Here is a 22412-nt window from a genome sequence, read left to right on the forward strand (position 1 = left end):
CGCCAGCACAAGCTACCACCAAGTGCATTTAACCATCAATAGTGTGGTTATTTTTTGCTATATCCTACATCAGGTGCAGGCTGAGCCTGTGTCACCCAAGTGCATTTAACCATCAATAGTGTGGTTATTTTTTGGCCATATACTACATCAGGGGCAAGTTGAGCCTGTCACCCAGCGCCTAAAAAATAGGCCTGACATTCCTCCAAATCAGTACTGTTTTAGCTGGTCAAGTTATTTTTAGTGACCGTAAAAGCACAGTTTTTGTTCTGGGTTGAAAAACTATTCCCAAATTTGCCATTCTCAAAATTAGTAGTTTCTGCTATATCAGGCCTACTTTAAATCTATCCCAAAAAGGGTATATTAGATTCAAGGTGCTGATAGGGTCATTCTGAAAAACTTAACACACACGCTACAGTGCAGCTACAAGTCTAATTCTGTGATTAAACGTATAGCTGTCACACAGCGCCTAAAAAACAGGCCTCACATTTATATTCAGCTAAATCTGTCATTACTGGTGTGCCTGTATTAGTGTAATACGGTACCTAAATAGATAGCCAGACAGTGTTAGGTGTCTGTAAAAAAGAGGCCTGAATTTGAATTCAATGCATTGGCCCTAATAATATTTTTCTTATTGTGGTGAACAGGAACAATGAGGAAAACATCTAGTAAGGGACGCGGACGTGGACATGGTCGTGGTGGTGTTAGTGGACCCTCTGGTGCTGGGAGAGGACGTGGCCGTTCTGCCACAGCCACACGTCCTAGTGTACCAACTACCTCAGGTCCCAGTAGCCGCCAGAATTTACAGGGATATTTGGTGGGGCCCAATGTCGTTCTAAGGATGGTAAGGCCTGAGCAGGTACAGGCATTAGTCAATTGGGTGGCCGACAGTGCATCCAGCATGTTCACATTATCTCCCACCCAGTCTTCTGCAGAAAGCGCACAGATGGCGCATGAAAACCAAGCCCATCAGTCTGTCACATCACCCCCATGCATATCAGGGAAACTGTCTGAGCCTCAAGTTATGCAGCAGTCTCTTATGCTGTTTGAAGACTCTGCTGCCAGGGTTTCCCAAGGGCATCCACCTAGCCCTTCCCCAGGGGTGGAAGAGATAGAATGCACTAACGCACAACCACTTATGTTTCCTGATGATGAGGACATGGGAATACCACCTCAGCACGTCTCTGATGATGACGAAACACAGGTGCCAACTGCTGCGTCTTTCTGCAGTGTGCAGACTGAACAGGAGGTCAGGGATCAAGACTGGGTGGAAGACGATGCAGGGGACGATGAGGTCCTAGACCCCACATGGAATGAAGGTCGTGCCACTGACTTTCACAGTTCGGAGGAAGAGGCAGTGGTGAGACCGAGCCAACAGCGTAGCAAAAGAGGGAGCAGTGGGCAAAATCAGAACACCCGCCGCCAAGAGACTCCGCCTGCTACTGACCGCCGCCATCTGGGACCGAGCACTCCAAAGGCAGCTTCAAGGAGTTCCCTGGCATGGCACTTCTTCAAACAATGTGCTGACGACAAGACCCGAGTGGTTTGCACGCTGTGCCATCAGAGCCTGAAGCGAGGCATTAACGTTCTGAACCTTAGCACAACCTGCATGACCAGGCACCTGCATGCAAAGCATGAACTGCAGTGGAGTAAACACGTTAAAAACAAGGAAGTCACTCAGGCTCCCCCTGCTACCTCTTCTGCTGCTGCCGCCTCGGCCTCTTCTGCTGCTGCCGCCGCCGCCTCGGCCTCTTCCTCCACCTCTGGAGGAACGTTGGTACCTGCCGCCCAGCAAACATGGGATGTACTACCAACACCACCACCTGCGTCACCAAGCATCTCAACCATGTCACACGGCAGCGTTCAGCTCTCCATCTCACAAACATTTGAGAGAAAGCGTAAATTCCCACCTAGCCACCCTCGATCCCTGGCCCTCAATGCCAGCATTTCTAAACTACTGGCCTATGAAATGCTGTCATTTAGGCTGGTGGACACAGACAGCTTCAAACAGCTCATGTCGCTTGCTGTCCCACAGTATGTTGTTCCCAGCCGCCACTACTTCTCCAAGAGAGCCGTGCCTTCCCTGCACAACCAAGTGTCCGATAAAATCAAGTGTGCACTGCGCAACGCCATCTGTGGCAAGGTCCACCTAACCACAGATACGTGGACCAGTAAGCACGGCCAGGGACGCTATATCTCCCTAACTGCACACTGGGTAAATGTAGTGGCGGCTGGGCCCCAGGCGGAAAGCTGTTTGGCGCACGTCCTTCCACCGCCAAGGATCGCAGGGTAACATTCTTTGCCTCCTGTCTCCTCCTCCTCCTACTCAGCTTCCTCCTCCTCTTCTTCCACCTGCTCATCCAGTCAGCCACACACCTTCACCACCAACTTCAGCACAGCCCGGGGTAAACGTCAGCAGGCCGTTCTGAAACTCATATGTTTGGGGGACAGACTCCACACCGCACAGGAGTTGTGGCGGGGTATAGAACAACAGACCGACGAGTGGTTGCTGCCGGTGAGCCTCAAGCCCGGCCTGGTGGTGTGCGATAATGGGCGAAATCTCGTTGCAGCTCTGGGACTAGCCGGTTTGACGCACATCCCTTGCCTGGCGCATGTGCTGAATTTGGTGGTGCAGAAGTTCATTCGCAACTACCCCGAAATGTCAGCGCTGCTGCATAAAGTGCGGGCCGTCTGTTCGCGCTTCCGGCGTTCACACCCTGCCGCTGCTCGCCTGTCTGCGCTACAGCGTAACTTCGGCCTTCCCGGTCACCGCCTCATATGCGACGTGTCCACCAGGTGGAACTCCACCTTGCACATGCTGGACAGACTGTGCGAGCAGCAGCAGGCCATAGTGGAGTTTCAGCTGCAGCACGCACGGGTCAGTCGCACTGCGGAACAGCACCACTTCACCACCAATGACTGGGCCTCCATGCGAGACCTGTGTGCCCTGTTGCGCTGTTTCGAGTACTCCACCAACATGGCCAGTGGCGATGACGCCGTTATCAGCGTTACAATATCACTTCTATGTCTCCTTGAGAAAACACTTAGGGCGATGATGGAAGAGGAGGTGGCCCAGGAGGAAGAGGAGGAAGAGGGGTCATTTTTAGCACTTTCAGGCCAGTCTCTTCGAAGTGACTCAGAGGGAGGTTTTTTGCAACAGCAGAGGCCAGGTACAAATGTGGCCAGACAGGGCCCACTACTGGAGGACGAGGATGAGGAGGAGGTGGATGAGGATGAAGCATGTTCACAGCGGGGTGGCACCCAAAGCAGCTCGGGCCCATCACTGGTGCGTGGCTGGGGGGAAACACAGGACGATGACGATACGCCTCCCACAGAGGACAGCTTGTCCTTACCTCTGGGCAGCCTGGCACACATGAGCGACTACATGCTGCAGTGCCTGCGCAACGACAGCAGAGTTGCCCACATTTTAACGTGTGCGGACTACTGGGTTGCCACCCTGCTGGATCCCCGGTACAAAGACAATGTGCCCACCTTACTTCCTACACTGGAGCGTGATAGGAAGATGCGCGAGTACAAGCGCACGTTGGTAGACGCGCTACTGAGAGCATTCCCAAATGTCACAGGGGAACCAGTGGAAGCCCAAGGCGAAGGCAGAGGAGGAGCAAGAGGTCGCCAACGCAGCTGTGTGACGGCCAGCTCCTCTGAGGGCAGGGTTAGCATGGCAGAGATGTGGAAAAGTTTTGTCACCACGCCACAGCTAACTGCACCACCACCTGATACAGAACGTGTTAGCAGGAGGCAACATTTCACTAACATGGTGGAACAGTACCTGTGCACACCCCTCCACGTACTGACTGATGGTTCGGCCCCATTCAACTTCTGGGTCTCCAAATTGTCCACGTGGCCAGAGCTAGCCTTTTATGCCTTGGAGGTGCTGGCCTGCCCGGAGGCCAGCATTTTGTCTGAACGTGTATTCAGCACAGCAGGGGGCGTCATTACAGACAAACGCAGCCGCCTGTCTACAGCCAATGTGGACAAGCTGACGTTCATAAAAATGAACCAGGCATGGATCCCACAGGACCTGTCCATCCCTTGTGCAGATTAGACATTAACTACCTCCCCTTAACCATATATTATTGTACTCCAGAGCACTTCCTCATTCAATACTATTTTTATTTTCATTTTACCATTATATTGCGGGGCAACCCAAAGTTGAATGAACCTCTCCTCTGCCTGGGTGCCGGGGCCTAAATATGTGACAGTGGCCTGTTCCAGTGGTGGGTGACGTGAAGCCTGATTCTCTGCTATAACATGAAGACTGATTCTGTGCTGACATGAAGTCAGATTCTCTGTTACGGGACCTCTCTCCTCTGTCTGGGTGCCAGGGCCTAAATGTGTGACAGTGGCCTGTTCCAGTGGTGGGTGACGTGAAGCCTGATTCTCTGCTATGACATGAAGACTGATTCTGTGCTGACATGAAGCCAGATTCTCTGTTACGGGACCTCTCTCCTCTGCCTGGGTGCCTGGGCCTAAATATGTGACAGTGGCCTCTTCCAGTGGTGGGTGACGTGAAGCCTGATTCTCTGCTATAACATGAAGACTGATTCTGTGCTGACATGAAGCCAGATTCTCTGTTACGGGACCTCTCTCCTCTGTCTGGGTGCCGGGGCCTAAATATGTGACAGTGGCCTGTTCCAGTGGTGGGTGACGTGAAGCCTGATTCTCTGCTATGGCATGAAGAGACTGATTCTCTGCTGACGTGAAGCCTGATTCTCTGCTATGGGACCTTTGTCCAATTGATATTGGTTATTTTTTTTTATTTTTATTTTAATTCATTTCCCTATCCACATTTGTTTGCTGGGGATTTACCTACATGTTGCTGCCTTTTGCAGCCCTCTAGCTCTTTCCTGGGCTGTTTTACAGCCTTTTTAGTGCCGAAAAGTTCGGGTCCCCATTGACTTCAATGGGGTTCGTGTTCGGGACGAAGTTCGGGTCGGGTTCGGATCCCGAACCCGAACATTTCCAGGAAGTTCGGCCGAACTTCTCGAACCCGAACATCCAGGTGTTCGCTCAACTCTATTTGTAACCTATTTTTGTACTAATCAGCTTCTGCCAGTGTAGTGTCCCACTAGGTAAATGTGGGCACTACACAAGGGTCAATTGGGCCACGTTTGTTCTCCACCTCCTGTGGAACAGTGGCATTGTATTTTACATTCCATTTTAATGTATATTGCTATGTTTTATGTTTATTTTCCCTGTGTATCAGGCCTGTTAGGGTGTAGTTCCTCCTCCTAGACAGTAGAGGGAGCTAGGGAACCCTTAATATATATAGTCAGGTCCTGTTCAGGGAAAGGAGTCTGTGTGCAGAGCCAGAAGCAAGAGGACACTTTAGCCAGAGAGGAGCTGAGGTGCAGGCTCTGCCATGCAGCAAGACAGCCCAGGCTTCTAGTTGCCACCAGGAGAAGAGGCTACCTCCTGAGAAACCTGCAGTTCCCACAAGAGTACAGTGCAGAGGAGAAGAGTTTCCAGCTGAACCAGAGAGCTGAAGGGCAGAAGGATCTACTTAATGCAAGGATATATATATATATATATATATATATAGAGGAAGTTTTGGTGACCAAGGATAAAGCCATCAATAGGGCATACGGGCCTTGGGATTAAGACAGACAGGAGTTCTGAGGAATAGTGCACAGGATTTCTGAGGAAAAGTGCAGCCTGATCTGTAAGTGTTTTTACCCTCTGAGTATCTTGCAAGAACATTGTGCCTGCCATTTGTGAAAGCCTGATTATTGCTACTGCTATGTGGAACTGAACCCAGACTGTAAATAGTTGACTGTTTCCAGTAAAAGGAAGTTTTGGTTCACCGCAACATTGTGTTCCTCAATTATTCCTATCAATCGGTGTGCCACCGTTACCAGCACTGGCGTCACAAATCTTAAAGGGATCTTGCCACCGGCACATTAATCCTGCAACACCCAGGGCACCTCACTTACCACTAGCATGGTCCCTATACACAGTGCCTCAGAGGACCCCTGTGCCAGCCTCTCCATCACTGCTGTAACGCCTGCCCAGGGTCTTTCAATAAACTGAGTAACCAAAAGCAACCCTCGTTTGCTTAAGTAACCGTGACCTCACCATCGCAATACCCTGCAGGTCTGCGTACTGCACCAGTGCCACTCATATCTGGTGTCATAGAAGCTTGCATTTAAAAAAAAAACACAATTTTGACTAATGTAATAGCAGTTACTTTTCTGCAAGCGTGTGTGTTAGGCCTACAGCGTCTGCTTTGCCAACTTCTGCCAATGCTACTCATATCTGGTGTCACACATAGTGATGGCCCAAATAGTTCGCCGGCGAACATAGCTTGTTCGCCGCGGTGGGCGAACATATGCAATGTTTGGTCCGCCCCCTATACATCATTGAGTAAACTTTGACCCTGTACCTCAGTCAGCAGACACATTCCAGCCAATCAGCAGCAGATCCTCCCTCCCACCTCCTGGACAGCATCCATTTGAGATTCATTCGGAATCTGCATTCTCAGTGAGAGGAGGGACAGTGCTGCTGATTCAATAGGGAAAGCGTTAGCTAGGGCAGTGTTCTGTGTCCACAGACTCATCTGCTGTAAGGACAGCGTCCTGACAGCACCCCAAAAAGCCCTTTTCAGGGCTGGTACATCAGTCTATATATATATATATATATATATATATATATATATATACACAAAGAATTATTAGGAACACCATACTAATACGGTGTTGGACCCCCTTTTGCCTTCAGAACTGCCTTAATTCTACGTGGCATTGATTCAACAAGGTGCTGATAGCATTCTTTAGAAATGTTGGCCCATATTGATAGGATAGCATCTTGCAGTTGATGGAGATTTGAGGGATGCACATCCAGGGCATGAAGCTCCCGTTCCACCACATCCCAAAGATGCTCTATTGGGTTGAGATCTGGTGACTGTGGGGGCCATTTTAGTACAGTGAACTTATTGTCATGTTAAAGAAACCAATTTGAAATGATTCGAGCTTTGTGACATGGTGCATTATCCTGCTGGAAGTAGCCATCAGAGGATGGATACATGTTCTCATTCTGTTTATGCCAAATTCGGACTCTACCATTTGAACGTCTCAACAGAAATTGAGACTCCTCAGACCAGGCAACATTTTTCCAGTCTTCAACAGTCCAATTTTGGTGAGCTCGTGCAAATTGTAACCTCTTTTTTTCTTATTTGTAGTGGAGATGAGTGGTACCCGGTGGGGTCTTCTGCTGTTGTAGCCCATCCGCCTCAAGGTTGTGCATGTTGTGGCTTCACAAATGCTTTGCTGCATACCTCGGTTGTAACGAGTGGTTATTTCAGTCAACGTTGCTCTTCTATCAGCTTGAATCAGTCGGCCCATTCTCCTCTGACCTCTAGCATCCACAAGACATTTTTGCCCACAGGACTGCCGCATACTGGATGTGTTTCCCTTTTCACACCATTCTTTGTAAACCCTAGAAATGGTTGTGCGTGAAAATCCCAGTAACTGAGCAGATTGTGAAATACTCAGACCGGCCCGTCTGGCACCAACAACCATGCCACGCTCAAAATTGCTTAAATCACCTTTCTTTCCCATTCTGACATTCAGTTTGGAGTTCAGGAGATTGTCTTGACCAGGACCACACCCCTAAATGCATTGAAGCAACTGCCATGTGATTGGTTGACTAGATAATTGCATTAATGAGAAATAGAACAGGTGTTCCTAATAATTCTTTAGGTGAGTGTATTTTGCAGTTGCCTGCCCATGTGTGAGAGGCTGCAGGCTCAGTCACAGACAGTACTGTGTGCACATCATTCATGCAGGGTGTGACAGAAAATACCTCGCAGATAAAAAAAAATTCTATTTAATATTTTTCTGTGATCTAATCACATTTGCAAGCCAGTGTGTGTCAGGCCCACACAGACTGTACTGTGCCCACTGCCCACCACTTATATAGGGTGGCACAGTACCTTGCACGCATAGTAACACTTATCTAATAAAAAATGACAGGCAGAGGAAGGCCACGCCACAGGGGGCTGTGATTTCCACAGGCCCTGGAATAATGCCCAGTGTTCAGAGGCCACGTACCCTGAACCCAAAAAATTCGGAGAAAATAGTTGACTGGCTTACACAGGACACCCAATTTTCAACAGCTTCCGCTAAGAACCTTGACGCACCATCCTCCTCCAGCTCAGCTTTGGTCACCTGCTCTCAAGTTACCACTCTCCCGCCCGCCGCCACCACAGCCACTTCACTTGATCCCTCAGAGGAGTTATTTACACATGAGTTGGATGAAATTAGTGATGCGCAACCATTATTGCCAGAGGATGGAGATAAAAGGGATATGTCTCAGCCAGGCAGCATTACACACATGGACGTACAGTGTGATGATAATGATGTTGTACCTGCTGCTGCTTCCTTTGCTGAGGTGTCAGATACAAGTGAAGTGGTTGATGACGATGTGTCCGTGGATGCCACGTGGGTGCCTGCTCAAAGAGAAGACTGGGAAAGTTCAGAAGGGGAGACAGAGAAGGAGGCGACGAGTTGGAAGCAGGGGGAGGTCGTCGCAAGGAGCTAGTGGCACAGTCAGACAGCATGTATCGGCACCTGGGGTCAGCCAGACAGCACGCCAATCAACGCATGCTGTTGCCACCACCAGAATGCCGTCATTGCAAAGCTCAGCAGTGTGGCATTTTTTTTGTGTCTGCCTCTGACAACAGCGATGCCATTTGCAACCTGTGCCAAAAGAAACTGAGTCGTGGGAAATCCAACACCCACCTAGGTACAACTGCTTTGCGAAGGCACATGATCGCACATCACAAACGCCTATGGGATCAACACATGATGACGAGTAGAAGCAGCACACAAACTCAAAGCCACCATCCTCCTCCTTGTCCAGCATCTTCAGCCACGTCAACCACTGCTGTCCTCCTTGCCCCCTCTCAACCACCCGCCACTCCGCCTCTCACCTTCAGCAGTTCCATCTCATCTGCCCAGTCAGGTGTCTGTAAAGGAAATGTTTGTGTGTAGGAAGCCAATGTCACAGAGTCACCCCCTTGCCCGGCGTCTGACAGCTGGCTTGACGGAACTCTTAGCCCGCCAGCTTTTACCATACCAGCTGGTGGAGTCTGAGGCCTTCAAAAAATTTGTCGCTATTAGGACACCACAGTGGAAGGTACCCGGACGAAATTTTTTTTCAAAAAAGGCAATCCCAAACCTCTACTCAGTGATTGAAAAGGAAGTCATGGCATCTCTGGCATACAGTGTTGGGACAAGGGTCCATCTGACCACTGACACCTGGTCTGCAAAGTACGGTCAGGGCAGGTATATCACCTATACTGCGCATTGGGTCAACCTGCTGACGGCTGCCAAGCATGGAATGCGTGGCTCTGCAGCGGAGTTGGTGACACCGCCACGACTTGCAGGCAGGCCTACTGCCACCTCCTCTACTCCATCCTCTTCCATAACCTCATCGGCTGAGTCCTTCTGCTGCTGTGTCTGGCTGCACATCAAATGAATCCCCCCCTTCCCCAGCTCCCCAGGGGCTATTCCACATCCCGGATACGACAGTGTCACGCTGTCTTGGGGTTGACTTGCCTGAAAGCAGAGAGCCACACCGGACCAGCACTCCTGAACGCACAGGTGGATCAGTGGCTGACCCCGCACCAACTGGAGATCGGCAAAGTGGTGTGTAACAATGGAAGCAATTTGTTGGCGGCATTGAATTTGGGTAAGTTGTCACATGTGTCGTGCATGGCACATGTGTTGAATCTCCTCGTACAATGCTTTGTGTCTAAGTACCCAGGCTTACAGGACGTCCTCAAGCAGGCCAGAAAGGTGTGTGTGTGTGGCCATTTCAGGCATTCCTACATGGCCATGGCACACTTTTCAGACATTCAGCGCCGAAACAACATGCCAGTGAGGCGCTTGATTTGCGACAGCCCGACACGTTGGAATTCAACACTCCTAATGTTCGACCGCCTGCTCCAACAAGAAAAAGCCGTCAACGAGTATTTGTATGACCAGGGTGTTAGGACAGCCTCTGCGGAGCTGGGAATTTTTTGGCCACGTTACTGGACACTCATGCGCAATGCCTGTAGGCTCATGCGCCCTTTTGAGGAGGTGACAAACCTAGTCAGTCGCACCGAAGGCACCATCAGCGACATCATCCCATTTGTTTTCTTCCTGGAGCGTGCCCTGCGAAGAGTGCTGGATCAGGCCGTAGATGAGCGTGAAGAGGAAGAGTTGTGGTCACCACCAGAAACAGCCTTATCAGCATCGCTTGCTGGACCTGCGGCAACGCTGGAAGAGGAGTCAGAGGAGGATTGTGGCTTTGAGGAGGAGGAAGACCAACCACAGCAGGCATCCCAGGGTGCTCGTTGTTGCCTATCTGGTACCCGTGGTGTTGTACGTGGCTGGGAGGAAGAACAGACCTTCAGTGAGGACGAGGAACAGGACATGAGTAGCTCGGCATCCAACCTTGTGCAAATGGGGTCTTTCATGCTGTCGTGCCTGTTGAGTGACCCTCGTATAAAAAGGCTGAAGGAGAACGACCTGTACTGGGTGGCCACGCTACTAGACCCCCATATAAGCAGAAAGTGCCTGAAATGTTACCGAATTACCAGAAGTCGGAAAGGATGCAGCCGTTCCAAAATAAATTAAAAAGTATGCTTTACACAGCGTATAAGGGTGATGTCACAGCACAACTGTAATCTAACAGGGGAAGAGGTGAAAGTAATCCTCCTCCTACCACGACCACGCCGGCAAGAACAGGACGCTTTACAGACGTGTTGTTGATGGAGGACATGCAGAGCTTTAGTCCTACACATCGCCACAGCCCTTCGGGGTCCACCCTCGGAGAACGACTCGACCGACAGGTAGCAGACTACCTCGCCTTAACTGCAGATATCGACACTCTGAGGCGCAATGAACCCCTTGACTACTAGGTGTGCAGGCTTGACCTGTGGCCTGAGCTATCCCAATTTGAGATAGAACTTCTGGCCTGCCCCGCTTCAAGTGTCCTGTCAGAAAGGACCTTCAGCGCAGCAGGAGGTATTGTCACTGAGAAGAGAAGTTGCCTAGGTCAAAAAAGTCTAGATTACCTCACCTTTTATTAAGATGAATGAGGCATGGATCCTGAAGGGACTGACAGTGGGCAATACATTCGACTAAAGAAGGCGTGATGACTGAGCTGCCTTGGGCTAAAAATGGTCCACACGCTGCTGTATTTTATCTCTGCATGCCGGATGACTTGCGTGACTTATCCACCACCAACTAGGGTTCAAGCCGCAATGTTTTAGGGCACTTTCTGCCTAGAAAACATAAATTTTTCTGGCCTCTGGTGCTGCACTGTGGCTGCAAAAACAAAGGCACATACATGTGTCAAGTCCCCTTCGTGATCGTTACCTTGTTGTGGTGAAGTGGCTTGCGTATCACAATGAAGCGACCACCTTTGAGTGTGTTGGCACACCCCAAATGATAAGGTTGTTGCTTCATTGTGAACAGACGAAAAGCGATCAGCTGGATAATTTTGCATAGAAAAAAACAAATTTTCTTTGTGTATCATCTAAGGTGATCATTAAAGCCTACTAGGCCAACAATGGGCCCACAGTGCAGAATCATTGTTTTCTGGGTCACTTAACTGTCACTGAACTACCTCAGCACGACCATAGGCTTTGAAAAAAAACCATCGCCTGCAATCTCCCAAACGTGCCCACGAGCAGTCATCACTACACCAAGATTGACGCATAGAGGAATAAAATTTGTCATGAGTGTCAACTATTGACAACTCTTTGCGGTTGTCTAAAATCTATTCCATACACGTCCCCTGATAGGGGACGTAACAGGTATTAAACTGATATGAGTGGTGTGTTTAAGTAGTACTATTCCTATCAGTTTAATCCCTGTTACGTCCCCCATCAGGGGCCGGTGTATGGAATAGATTTTAGGAACCGGGAGATGGAAAAAGATGCTTGGTCGGTCCTCTTACTTCCAATTTGGGGCACTGCGTGTACGGCTTGCAATGTACTGTGCCACCAGATAGGAATAGTACTACTTAAACACACCATTCATATCTGGTGGCACAGTACATTGCAAGCCGTACACGCAGTGCCCCAAATTGGAAGTAAGAGGACCGACCAAGCATCTTTTTTCCATCTCCCAATTCCTAAAATCTATTCCATACACTGGCCGCTAATAGGGGACAAAACAGAGATTTAACTGTTAACTGATTTTTTTTAAATTTTTTTTTATTAAAAAAAAGACAGCCTCTGCGGAGCTGGGTATTTTTTGGCCGCGTTACTGAACGCTCATGCACAATGGCTGTAGGCTCATGCGTCCTTTTGCGGAGGTGACAAACTTGGTCAGTCAAACCCAAGGCAACATCATCAACCTCATCCCATATGCGTTTTTTCTGGCACGTGCCCTGCGAAGAGTGCTGGATCAGGCCGTAGATGAGCATGAAGAGGAAGAGTTGTGGTCACCACCACCAGAAGCAGCCTTGTCGTCGATTGCTGGACCTGCGGCAATGCAGAGAGAGGAGTCTGAAGAAGAGGAGTCATAGGAGGAAGGTGGCTTTGAGGAGGTGGAAGACCAACCACAGCAGGGGGCTTGTCACCTTTCGGGGACCCTTGGTGTTGTACGTGGCTGGGTGGAGGAAGAGACCTTTAATGACGTCAGTGAGGTCAAGGAACGGGACATGGCTAGCTTGGTGCAAATGGACTGTTTGCAGTGCTTTAAACGGGGAGTTTGGTATGTCACTGTGAAGCGGGCGTACCCCTTACACTACCTGATCGATACAACATCATACCTGATGTTTTAAATGACATTATTCCAAACAATTTAGAAATGTTAGGTGATTTATGCTCTTTATGGATTAAAACCCGACTCTGCGTCAACGACGTAATTTTCCATGGGAGTTTTGCCATGGATCCCCCTCCGGCACGCCACAGTCCAGGTGTTAGTCCCCTTGAAACAACTTTTCCACCACTATTGTGGCCAGAAAGAGTCCCTGTGGGTTTTAAAATTCGCCTGCCTATTGAAGTCTATGGCGGTTCGCCCGGTTTGCCTGTTCACGAACATTTGCGAAAATTCGAGATGATGATCCCCACCCTCTGCTCCTCATCACCAGAGGAATGAGGAAGTAGGCGAAAATGGAGTTTGCAAGCCTCTCTAAAGCGAACAAAATTCTTACTACCCCCGGAGAACGTATCCGGAAGCGAGATCTTAGGCTAGGAACAAACTCCATGAACGACAGCAGAACTGGTCACCTGAAACTGAGACACAGTTGTACGGAGATCTGCTACCTCCAGCGAAAGACCTTGCATGCGGTCAATCAAGGCTGAAATCGGATGCATGCTTTAGACGGTTACGGCGGATTATAATGTCACGGATGATGTTACAGATAGCTGGAACTTATGAATAAACGTCCGACTGGCTTGATCCCAAACTAAGGAGCATATAGGTGAGCTCTATAAAACCCTAAGAGCTCTCCCTGACTGCTACGCCCATGCAAGGGTCTCAATGGTAGACTATTGCATGCCCACGCACCTATGACTGTGTGACACATGAAAACCCTATAATACTGAGGGGACACTACCACCGGCTCCCTGCACTTTATACGGACGGAGTCAGGGTCACTTAGATTCAAGCCAGAAAGGAAACACAATACATTAAAAGACTTATCTGAGCAAACAGCAGCAGCAGCAGCCTCCAGCAGTGAACACTTCATCCAGGAAGTAGTATAAACCGCAAAGTGAGGCAGTATGGGAGGGAATATAAAGGGAGACAATTAGTCTAAATAGGTGACACCTGGCAGAAGGAAAGGAGATGACAAAGTGAAACCAAAACAAAGAAAGTCATGCAAGAGGTAGAGAAGGACGTCTGCCAGACCTTCTCACAGAACTGGCGGAGACCATACCACTTAGTTGTTATATAAACAATATTTAATTAATGGCCAGCTTTGCACTAAAAAGGACAACATAAACACATATATCAATATATGTAGCCACCTGCCTGATTCCACACACCTTCTGCCATGTGATCCTACTGCCACCCACCATCTTGTGGTGTTACTGCCACTGCTTTTGTCCCCCACTTCACTACTCTGTTACTGGGCCACTGTGTTGACTCCTCATGCTGTTGCCACCTCCCTACTCTGAGTAAGCCACTGTGTTGACTCCTCATGCGGTTGCCACCCTCCCCATAATGTAACTGGAGCACTGTGACTCCTCATGCAGTTGCCACCCTCCCACTCTGACGGGGCCGCTATTGTACCTGTTTGGCCTTGTTGACATCACCATTTATTTTACCCTTCTGATCTGTCAGAAATATTTAAAAAAATGAGAAACAGAACGGATCCTGTCATTGGAGCAGCCTTAAGGCCTGTATCACATGGTCCCTATTTTGCATCCGGATTGGATCATGATTTGGAGGCCAAAAGCAGGAGTGGGTACAAAACATACAAGACATGCAAGTATTCCATTCATGTGTCATCTTTGTTTTGTATCCACTCCTGTTTTTTTTTTTTTTGGCCTTAGCAATACTGATGGATCACTGACCAAATGCTGTGAAGGAGGATGCTCAAGACAGGATCTGTTTTTTGGGGGTTGTTCTTATGATGGATTAGAAGGGCAAAATTAACAGTGATGTCAACAGAAACTTACTGCTGACACCCTCTCCACTCTGTCAACGGGACACTACTGTAACAGGGTTCCGAAGGTGCACTCGGTCCCCCATTAGCCGCAGATCTGCTGCTTAGCTTCAGGAACGAGGATCTGTGTTTTACCTCGTTCCCAGGGCGGCTTTACTAGCTGGGTGGCTCCCTGCTCCTAAGTCTGCCTTGAGCGCCGAGCTGATCACTCAGTGCTCGACTGGTTGGTCTGTCGGTCATGTGACGCTGGCCATGTCACATGACCCTCACTCCCCACTATAAATACAGGCAGCCTGCTGGCCACAGGTTGCCTGTTAATTTAGGTTCCACCTGTGATTTGGTCTTTCCTGGCGTACTTGCCTCCTGCTGAATTCCTGACGATCCTCTGCCTGGTCCTTGTGTACTTTGCTGCTCTCCTGGTATTCTGACCCCGGCCTCCTCCTGACGATCCTCTGCTGACTCCTTTTGGTACTTCACGTCTCTCCTGGTATTTATGACCCCGGCTTCTCCTGACAATTCTCTGCTTGCTCCATTTGTACTTTGTAGCTTTCCTGGTATTGACTCGGTCTGTTCACGTCCTGTTGTTTGTCTGTCTGTCATCCCTGCACTTATTCTAAGTTAGGGATTGCCGTCCAGTTGTCCCCTGTCATTAGGACTCGCGAGGCAAGTAGGCAGGGCCAGGGGTAAGGGTGGAGCGCAGTGGTCACTTCCCTCCCCCCTATGTGTGTGTGTGTGTGTGTGTACACGACCGTTACAACTACTTGTCTCATCGTGTAACAGAACAGGTTTTGTAGAAATCTATGTGGAATTAGCTGATGACGGTGTAAAAGGAGTGCGCTCTTTCGCTCTATAGTAGAATCTTAGGCCACTGCACGGTTCTTTATACCTGATGCCAGGGGTCAAGTCCTGGGAAAAAAAAGTGTGGGAACTCACCCAAATGCCTCCGCGTGACGTCACGGCGCGCGGCGTACACAAAGGGCAGGGGAGGTTGGGAGGAGCAAGCAAGTACCGTATTTTTCGCCCTATAAGATGCACCGGCCCATAAGACGCACCTAGGTTTTAGAGGAGGATAATAGGAAACAATATTTTTCATTCCACCTCAGGTCAGACCCGCAATGTTAATTAGATCTTAGCTCACAGGCACAGCCCCAATGCCTCAGATCAGACCCCCATGTCAGCCATCAGCCCTCCATGTCATATTTCTCCCCGTCCATGGCACAGACAGACTACAGACATTGTCTCCGGCCCATCATGTAACCCCATCCTCACCCATGTCACATTTCTCCCCCTCCATTTGATTGCTCTAACACCTAAAGAAAAAATAATAATTTAAAAAACCTGATGTTTCTCCAGATGATCTTATGCTAAAAGTAGTGGTAATAGATTCTCAAAGGTCTATAGAAGCAGGTACACTATTTTTACAAACCTTTGAGACTCTATTAACACTACTATCAACATCAGGTCATTTAGAGAAACAGCATCTTTTTTTAATTATGTTTTTCCTTTAGGTGTTATAACATAACTTTCATTTGATTGCTGTAACACCTAAAGGAAAAATCATTTAAAAAACCTGCTGTGTCTCTAGATGACCTTAAGTTGACAGTAGTGTTAATAGAGCCTCAAAGGTCTGTAAAAATAGGGTAACTGCTTCTATAGACCTTTCAGACTCTATTACCACTGCTATTGACATAAGGTCATCTTGAGAAACAGCAGGTTTTTAATTTGTTTTCCTTTAGGTGTTCAAGCAATCAAATAAGTTATGTTTTAACACCTAAAGGGATTTTTTTTTTTTTTAACTTGCTCTTTCTCTAGGTGACCTTATGTTTATAGTAATGTTAATAGAGTCTCAAGGGTCTATAAAAGCAGTTACCCTATTTTTACAGACCTTTGAGACTCTATTAACACTACTATCAGCATAAGGTCATCTAGAGAAACAGCAGGCTTAAAAAAATCCCTTTAGGTGTTAGGGTAGATTGCAATCAAATTAACGTTATGTGTTAAGATTAGGGTCAGAAGCAGACAAGCAGGGTTTTGTTTAGCCTCTTGGGTATTAGTTTTTACATTCATAAAGCTCCACATTGAGCTTCCAGCAGCAGACAGATGCCAGGGCACTTCTGTGGTCACCTCACCTGGGCACATGGTCTTTGCTCAGCAGAGTCCTGCCATACATGCTGGGTAGATGCTAGAATGGATTTGTTAGAAGGAGGTCTGTGACGTCACTGGTCACATGATCCACTGTGAGAACGCCTGCCTCCTGCTGTGTTCAGCTCCAGGGAGAAGGGGGTGTGAAAGGATGGACCAATGGCAGGGCAGCTAGCTGATACTGGCCAATCAGCAGCCTCCTGCTCCTATCTGCGGCTTAGACAGAGTGAACACTGGCTGGGGAGGGGAGGGCGCCCGGCAGCGCTGCTGGCAAGTAAGTGATAAAGCTTGGTCTGCCTTATGAACGGGAATGGCGTTCCTGCTGTGAAAAAAGTGCAGGAACGCCGTTCCCACCCGTTCCACCTCGACTCGACCCCTGCCTGATGCTAAAATCACCTGTAAGGCTGAATTCACACGAGTTATTTGGTCAGTTTTGGCCCCGTAACTGACCTTATAAGTGAAGTGGGAAGTGATTCTAAGAGTGACTCGTGTCATCTGCATGTCATACTGACTCAGTTTCACTAGCACAGCAGACTTTCTATGCATGTTTCTGCAATACAGTGTTCTACACTACTATACAGGCTCTTGACGTACAGGAAACAGGTGTTTTTAATGTGATTTGTCTGAATAAATACTGATCGAAACAAATCTTTTTGGGAAACCGTCGAATTGAATTTTTGAGAAATTCGCTCATCTACTGTGCTCCACTGAAAGTGATGCATAGGAAACACATCACCACTGCAGGAAGTCTTTGGCTGTAGCATACATGACACTCATAAAACTGGATGTTGAAATGTGGGACCAGAGTATGTAAATTGCAGGTGACTAACAGAGCAGGACCTAATGGTGGGGAGCACGAAAGTATGCTTCCTTTCACAGGCCCAGTGATGTGGAGGGTTTAGGCTGGCAGGCCCCCAAATGTGGACAACCCATTTAAGTGATCAATCCAGTTGCCATTTGTATAATTTGAGGTTTGTTTTGTTGACCCACACCCTTTTGAATGGAATACATTTCCCTATATAATTTTCAGTTTGCATATTGGCAGTATTAACTGTTTTTAACCAAACAGGACTGAGCATAAGTCTACTTTCTCATATATATTAAAGCAATACGGCAGAGGAACAGCCTTCTCGAGTTTATTCGATCAGGCTTAGCTGGATTGGACCTGAGCACTTCCAGACACCATTGACTATAATGGAACCAGGGGGGAATCCGTCTGGTTACCAGCATTTGTGTTGGGATTCAGCCAGATGAAAAAACGGTGCTTGCAGTAATTTTTGTCCGCCCAAATCCCAATACTCTGCCAGTTCCCATTACAGTCAATGAGGTCTGGAAGTGCTCCAGCCCAATCCAGTTACACCTAATATGATGAACTTTGGAAGGCTATTCTTCTTTAACGCTTATATGAAACTAGCCTAAGTTGTGTTGCCTCTACATTTTTCAAAGTTTTTTTGTTTTGCTTCTATTTTTCAGTCATTTTGCCTGCCTTTCCTCAAAATACATGTGCCCAGGTGTACCGGCTGTTATGAGCACTCTTCTTGCCAATATTAATGCCTACTATGCCCACACCACTGCATCGACTAATGTGTCTGCTTCAGATCGATTTTCTGCTTCAAACTTTGGTGTAAGTAAATTTTTTTACTTTATAATTTGTAAGCAGCAGCGCACTAAAAGAGTGGTCAGTGTTTTTCATGATTTCAATATTTCCAATAGAAACTAATATGAAGTATTAATATGACTCAGTGTTATATAAAAAGTAAACTTGCACTTCAAAACGGACCTTAATATTAGGCGTTTATTAGCAGTCCTGACTATTTTAATTTGATCCTTCTACAATCTACAGGGTGGGCCATTTATCTGGATACACCTTAATAAAATGGGAATGGTTGGTGATATTAACTTCCTGTTTGTGGCTCATTAATATATGTGAGGGGGGAAACTTTTCAAGATGGGTGGTGACCATGGCAGCCATTTTGAAGTCGGCCATTTTGAATCCAACTTTTGTTTTTTCAATAGGAAGAGGGTCATGTGACACACCAAACTTATTGGGAATTTCACAAGAAAAACAATGGTGTGCTTGGTTTTAACGTAATTTTATTCTTTCATGAGTTATTTACAAGTTTCTGATCACTTATAAAATGTGTTCAATGTGCTGCCCATTGTGTTTGATTGTCAATGCAACCCTCTTCTCCCACTCTTCACACACTGATGGCAACACCGCAGGAGAAATGCTAGCACAGGCTTCCAGTATCCGTAATTTCAGGTGCTGCACATCTCGTATCTTCACAGCATAGACAATTGCCTTCAGATGACCCCAAAGATAAAAGTCTAAGGGGGTCAGATCGGGAGACCTTGGGGGCCATTCAACTGGCCCACGACGACCAATCCACTTTCCAGGAAACTGTTCATCTAGGAATGCTCGGACCTGACACCCATAATGTGGTGGTGCACCATCTTGCTGGAAAAACTCAGGGAACGTGCCAGCTTCAGTGCATAAAGAGGGAAACACATCATCATGTAGCAATTTCGCATATCCAGTGGCCTTGAGGTTTCCATTGATGAAGAAGGGTCCCACTATCTTTGTACCCCATATACCACACCATACCATCAATTTTTTTGTTCCAACAGTCTTGGAGGGATCTATCTAATGTGGGTTATTGTCAGAAGACCAATAGCGGTGGTTTTGTTTGTTAACTTCGCCATTCACATAAAAGTTTGCCTAATCACTGAACAAAATCGTCTGCGTAAACTGAGGGTCCTGTTCCAATTTTTGTTTTGCCCATTCTGCAAATTCAGTGCGCCGATCTGGGTCATCCTGGTTGAGATGCTGCAGTAGCTGGAGTTTATAAGGGGGCCATTTGTGAGTAGCTAATATCCGCCGAAGGGATGTTCGACTAATGCCACTCTCCAGTGACATGCGGCGAGTGCTACGCTGTGGGCTCTTGCTGAATGAAGCTAGGACAGCCACTGATGTTTCTTCATTAGAGACAGATTTCATGCGTCCACATTTTGGCAAATCCAACACTGAACCAGTTTCACGAAACTTAGCAAGTAGTTTGCTAACTGTAGCATGGGAGATGGGTGGTCTCGTAGGGTGTCTTGCATTGAAATCTGCTGCAATGACCCGGTTACTGCGTTCACCAGACATCAACACAATTTCTATCCGCTCCTCACGTGTTAACCTCGGCGACATGTCAATGGCTGTGAACAAAGAGAAACTTGTAAATAACTCATGAAAGAATAAAGTTACGTTAAAACCAAGCACACCATTGTTTTTCGTGTGAAATTCCCAATAAGTTTGTGTCACATGACCCTCTTCCTATTGAAAAAAACAAAAGTTGGATTCAAAATGGCTGACTTCAAAATGGCTGCCATGGTCACCACCCATCTTGAAAAGTTTCCCCCCTCACATATACTAATGTGCCACAAACAGGAAGTTAATATCACCAACCATTCCCATTTTATTAAGGTGTATCCATATAAATGGCCCACCCTGTAGTGTAAATGTACACAGCCCAGCAGCCTCCCAATGTCTCACAGGATTCCTCTGGATCTGTGTTTTTCTGATGCTATGTTGTTGAGGCAGATACAGTAATGGTCCCTTTCCAGTGCTCTGGTATCAGGTAGATTATCGATGGAAATTAAGTTTGTACAAATGCTTGTTCCTGATAATCTGCCCATGTACCGATCACCCGATGAACAGCGCAAACAGTGTATATTTTAGGACATGATCAGGTATCCTAATCAACTATCAGAATAATGTCAGTTGGAGGCAAAATATTTTCCCTGATATCTGACACCTGACTTTGATATCTGACTACTCAATACCCAAACATGTATTTTTGTGTTTTCTTATTTCTTCTTATATACTTTCGCCTGAATATCTAATAAAATAAGGCTAGTTTAACCCTAGCGCTTTTAGATCCGACAGGTTGTTCTGGCAGGGAACAGCCTGCTGGATCTCTCTGCATTTCAGCATTTCTAGAACCTTACGCATTGCTATACAGACACATTAACTAATAATGGGTACAAGCAAAATTTCAGCAGCAACCTGACAAATCGGCAGGATAAAAACTGACACCGAGCTATTTTCTTTGGGTCGAATCTCTGCATATTTGCCAGGATGCGGCCAGATCACCGCCGGTACCCGTAATAGTTAATCAGCTGGCAAGTAAGCAGGTTTGAAATATGCTAGCTAGATGAGAAGCTCAAATGGTATTTGACATCTGATTCTCCTCATGTGTCAAAGTGAGAATGAGTTTCAGATACATTGTGTATTTGCTAGCTAAATCAAATAGACAAAATCACCTCTCAATAACAGATGAGCCTGTGGCTCAATAGTGGTAAGGTCACACATGGTAAGGTCACACATTGTAAGTTCTGGGTTCAAGACCAGATAAAAAGGGAATTATTTTAAACAAGCTACTAAGATGACAAACTAAAATGTTTGACTTTGATGCTTGACTTTCCTCACTGGTCATGGTCCAAGTCAGCATGAGTTTCAGATGCACGGTGTATTTGCATGCTAAATAATATTGCCAAAGAATACCCCAGCTAGCAATGGCTAAGCGTATGGCTCAATTGTAAGTTCTGTGCTGAGAAAAATTTCAATATATGCCTCCACACTTTTATTGACTTTAGAAGTCAGGGTCAGACATGATCATGTTTACATTACTTGGCTCTTTCAATTAAAGTGTAGGGGCCATCATGGGCGTAGGAAGCGGGGGGGACAGGTTTGGTCAAATCCCCCCCCTAGCGGCAGTGTCTGCGGCGGGGCAGGCACTGAGATGAACGCTTCCATTGTGGAAGCGAAGCGCTTATCTCCATAGTGATCTGACTGTTTGTTTGTATCGCCATCCTCAGGACAGCGATACAAACAGAAGGCTGCAGAGGAGCAGGGCAGGGAGGTGTGTCCCTTTCCTGTTTCTCTGATAGGCTGCCGGCACTACTAGGCCGGCAGCCTATCAGAGGCCGGCAGCCTATCAGAGGCCGGCGCAGGCGGCGCAATGACGTCATCACGCCGCCTGAGCCATACAGCGCTGGAGTCGGGACACAGGCCGGAAGAGGTCTGCATCGCTCCAAAGAGGTAAGTATAAGTGTTAATTTTTTTTTTAACTATATACAATACATTTTTTTTTACTGGCACATAATGGGGTGGCCCTATTATTAGCACATGATTGGGGGGAAACGGCCTGTTATTACTGGCACATAATGGGGTGCGGCCTATTATTACTGGCACATAATGGGGGGGCCCCGGTTATTACTGGCACATGATTGGGGGGGCTATTACTGGCTGATGAGAGGCACTGGGGGGCTGATGAGAGGCACTGGGAGCTGCTATGACGCATGGGGCTCTTATCTGAGGTCTGATTGGGGGTCATTCATATTGGGGTCTGAGGTGTGATCTGAGATCTTGGGGATCTTATTGGGGCTGTTAGCTAAGGTCTTATTAACATTGTCCCTCCCCCCCCCCAGATTTTTGGGGGTTCCTACACCCATGGAGGCCATGACAGTTGCAGAGAGAGCAGAGCCTCTAGATACAATGGCAACACCCTTGTTGCTCCTAGAGGCTCATTTGCATATCTTATTTTTTTTTCTCAGCGGTGCTGGCATATATTAACATAGGACCAACACAGAAGCCT

General features: G+C 47.5%; 1 protein-coding gene across 1 annotated transcript in view; it reads left to right on the forward strand.

Annotated features, from left to right (window-relative positions):
* Positions 1-22412, forward strand: part of LOC120990939 (protein unc-13 homolog A-like) — a 2175961-nt gene that overhangs the window by 878117 nt on the left and 1275432 nt on the right. Inside the window, exon 22 of the mRNA XM_040419831.1 lies at positions 18244-18394. Coding sequence (XP_040275765.1) covers positions 18244-18394 — 151 coding nt within the window. The remainder of the gene's footprint in view (positions 1-18243; positions 18395-22412) is intronic.

This window comes from Bufo bufo, chromosome 2 (genome assembly GCF_905171765.1).
Source record: "Bufo bufo chromosome 2, aBufBuf1.1, whole genome shotgun sequence".
Lineage (NCBI taxonomy): Eukaryota > Metazoa > Chordata > Amphibia > Anura > Bufonidae > Bufo > Bufo bufo.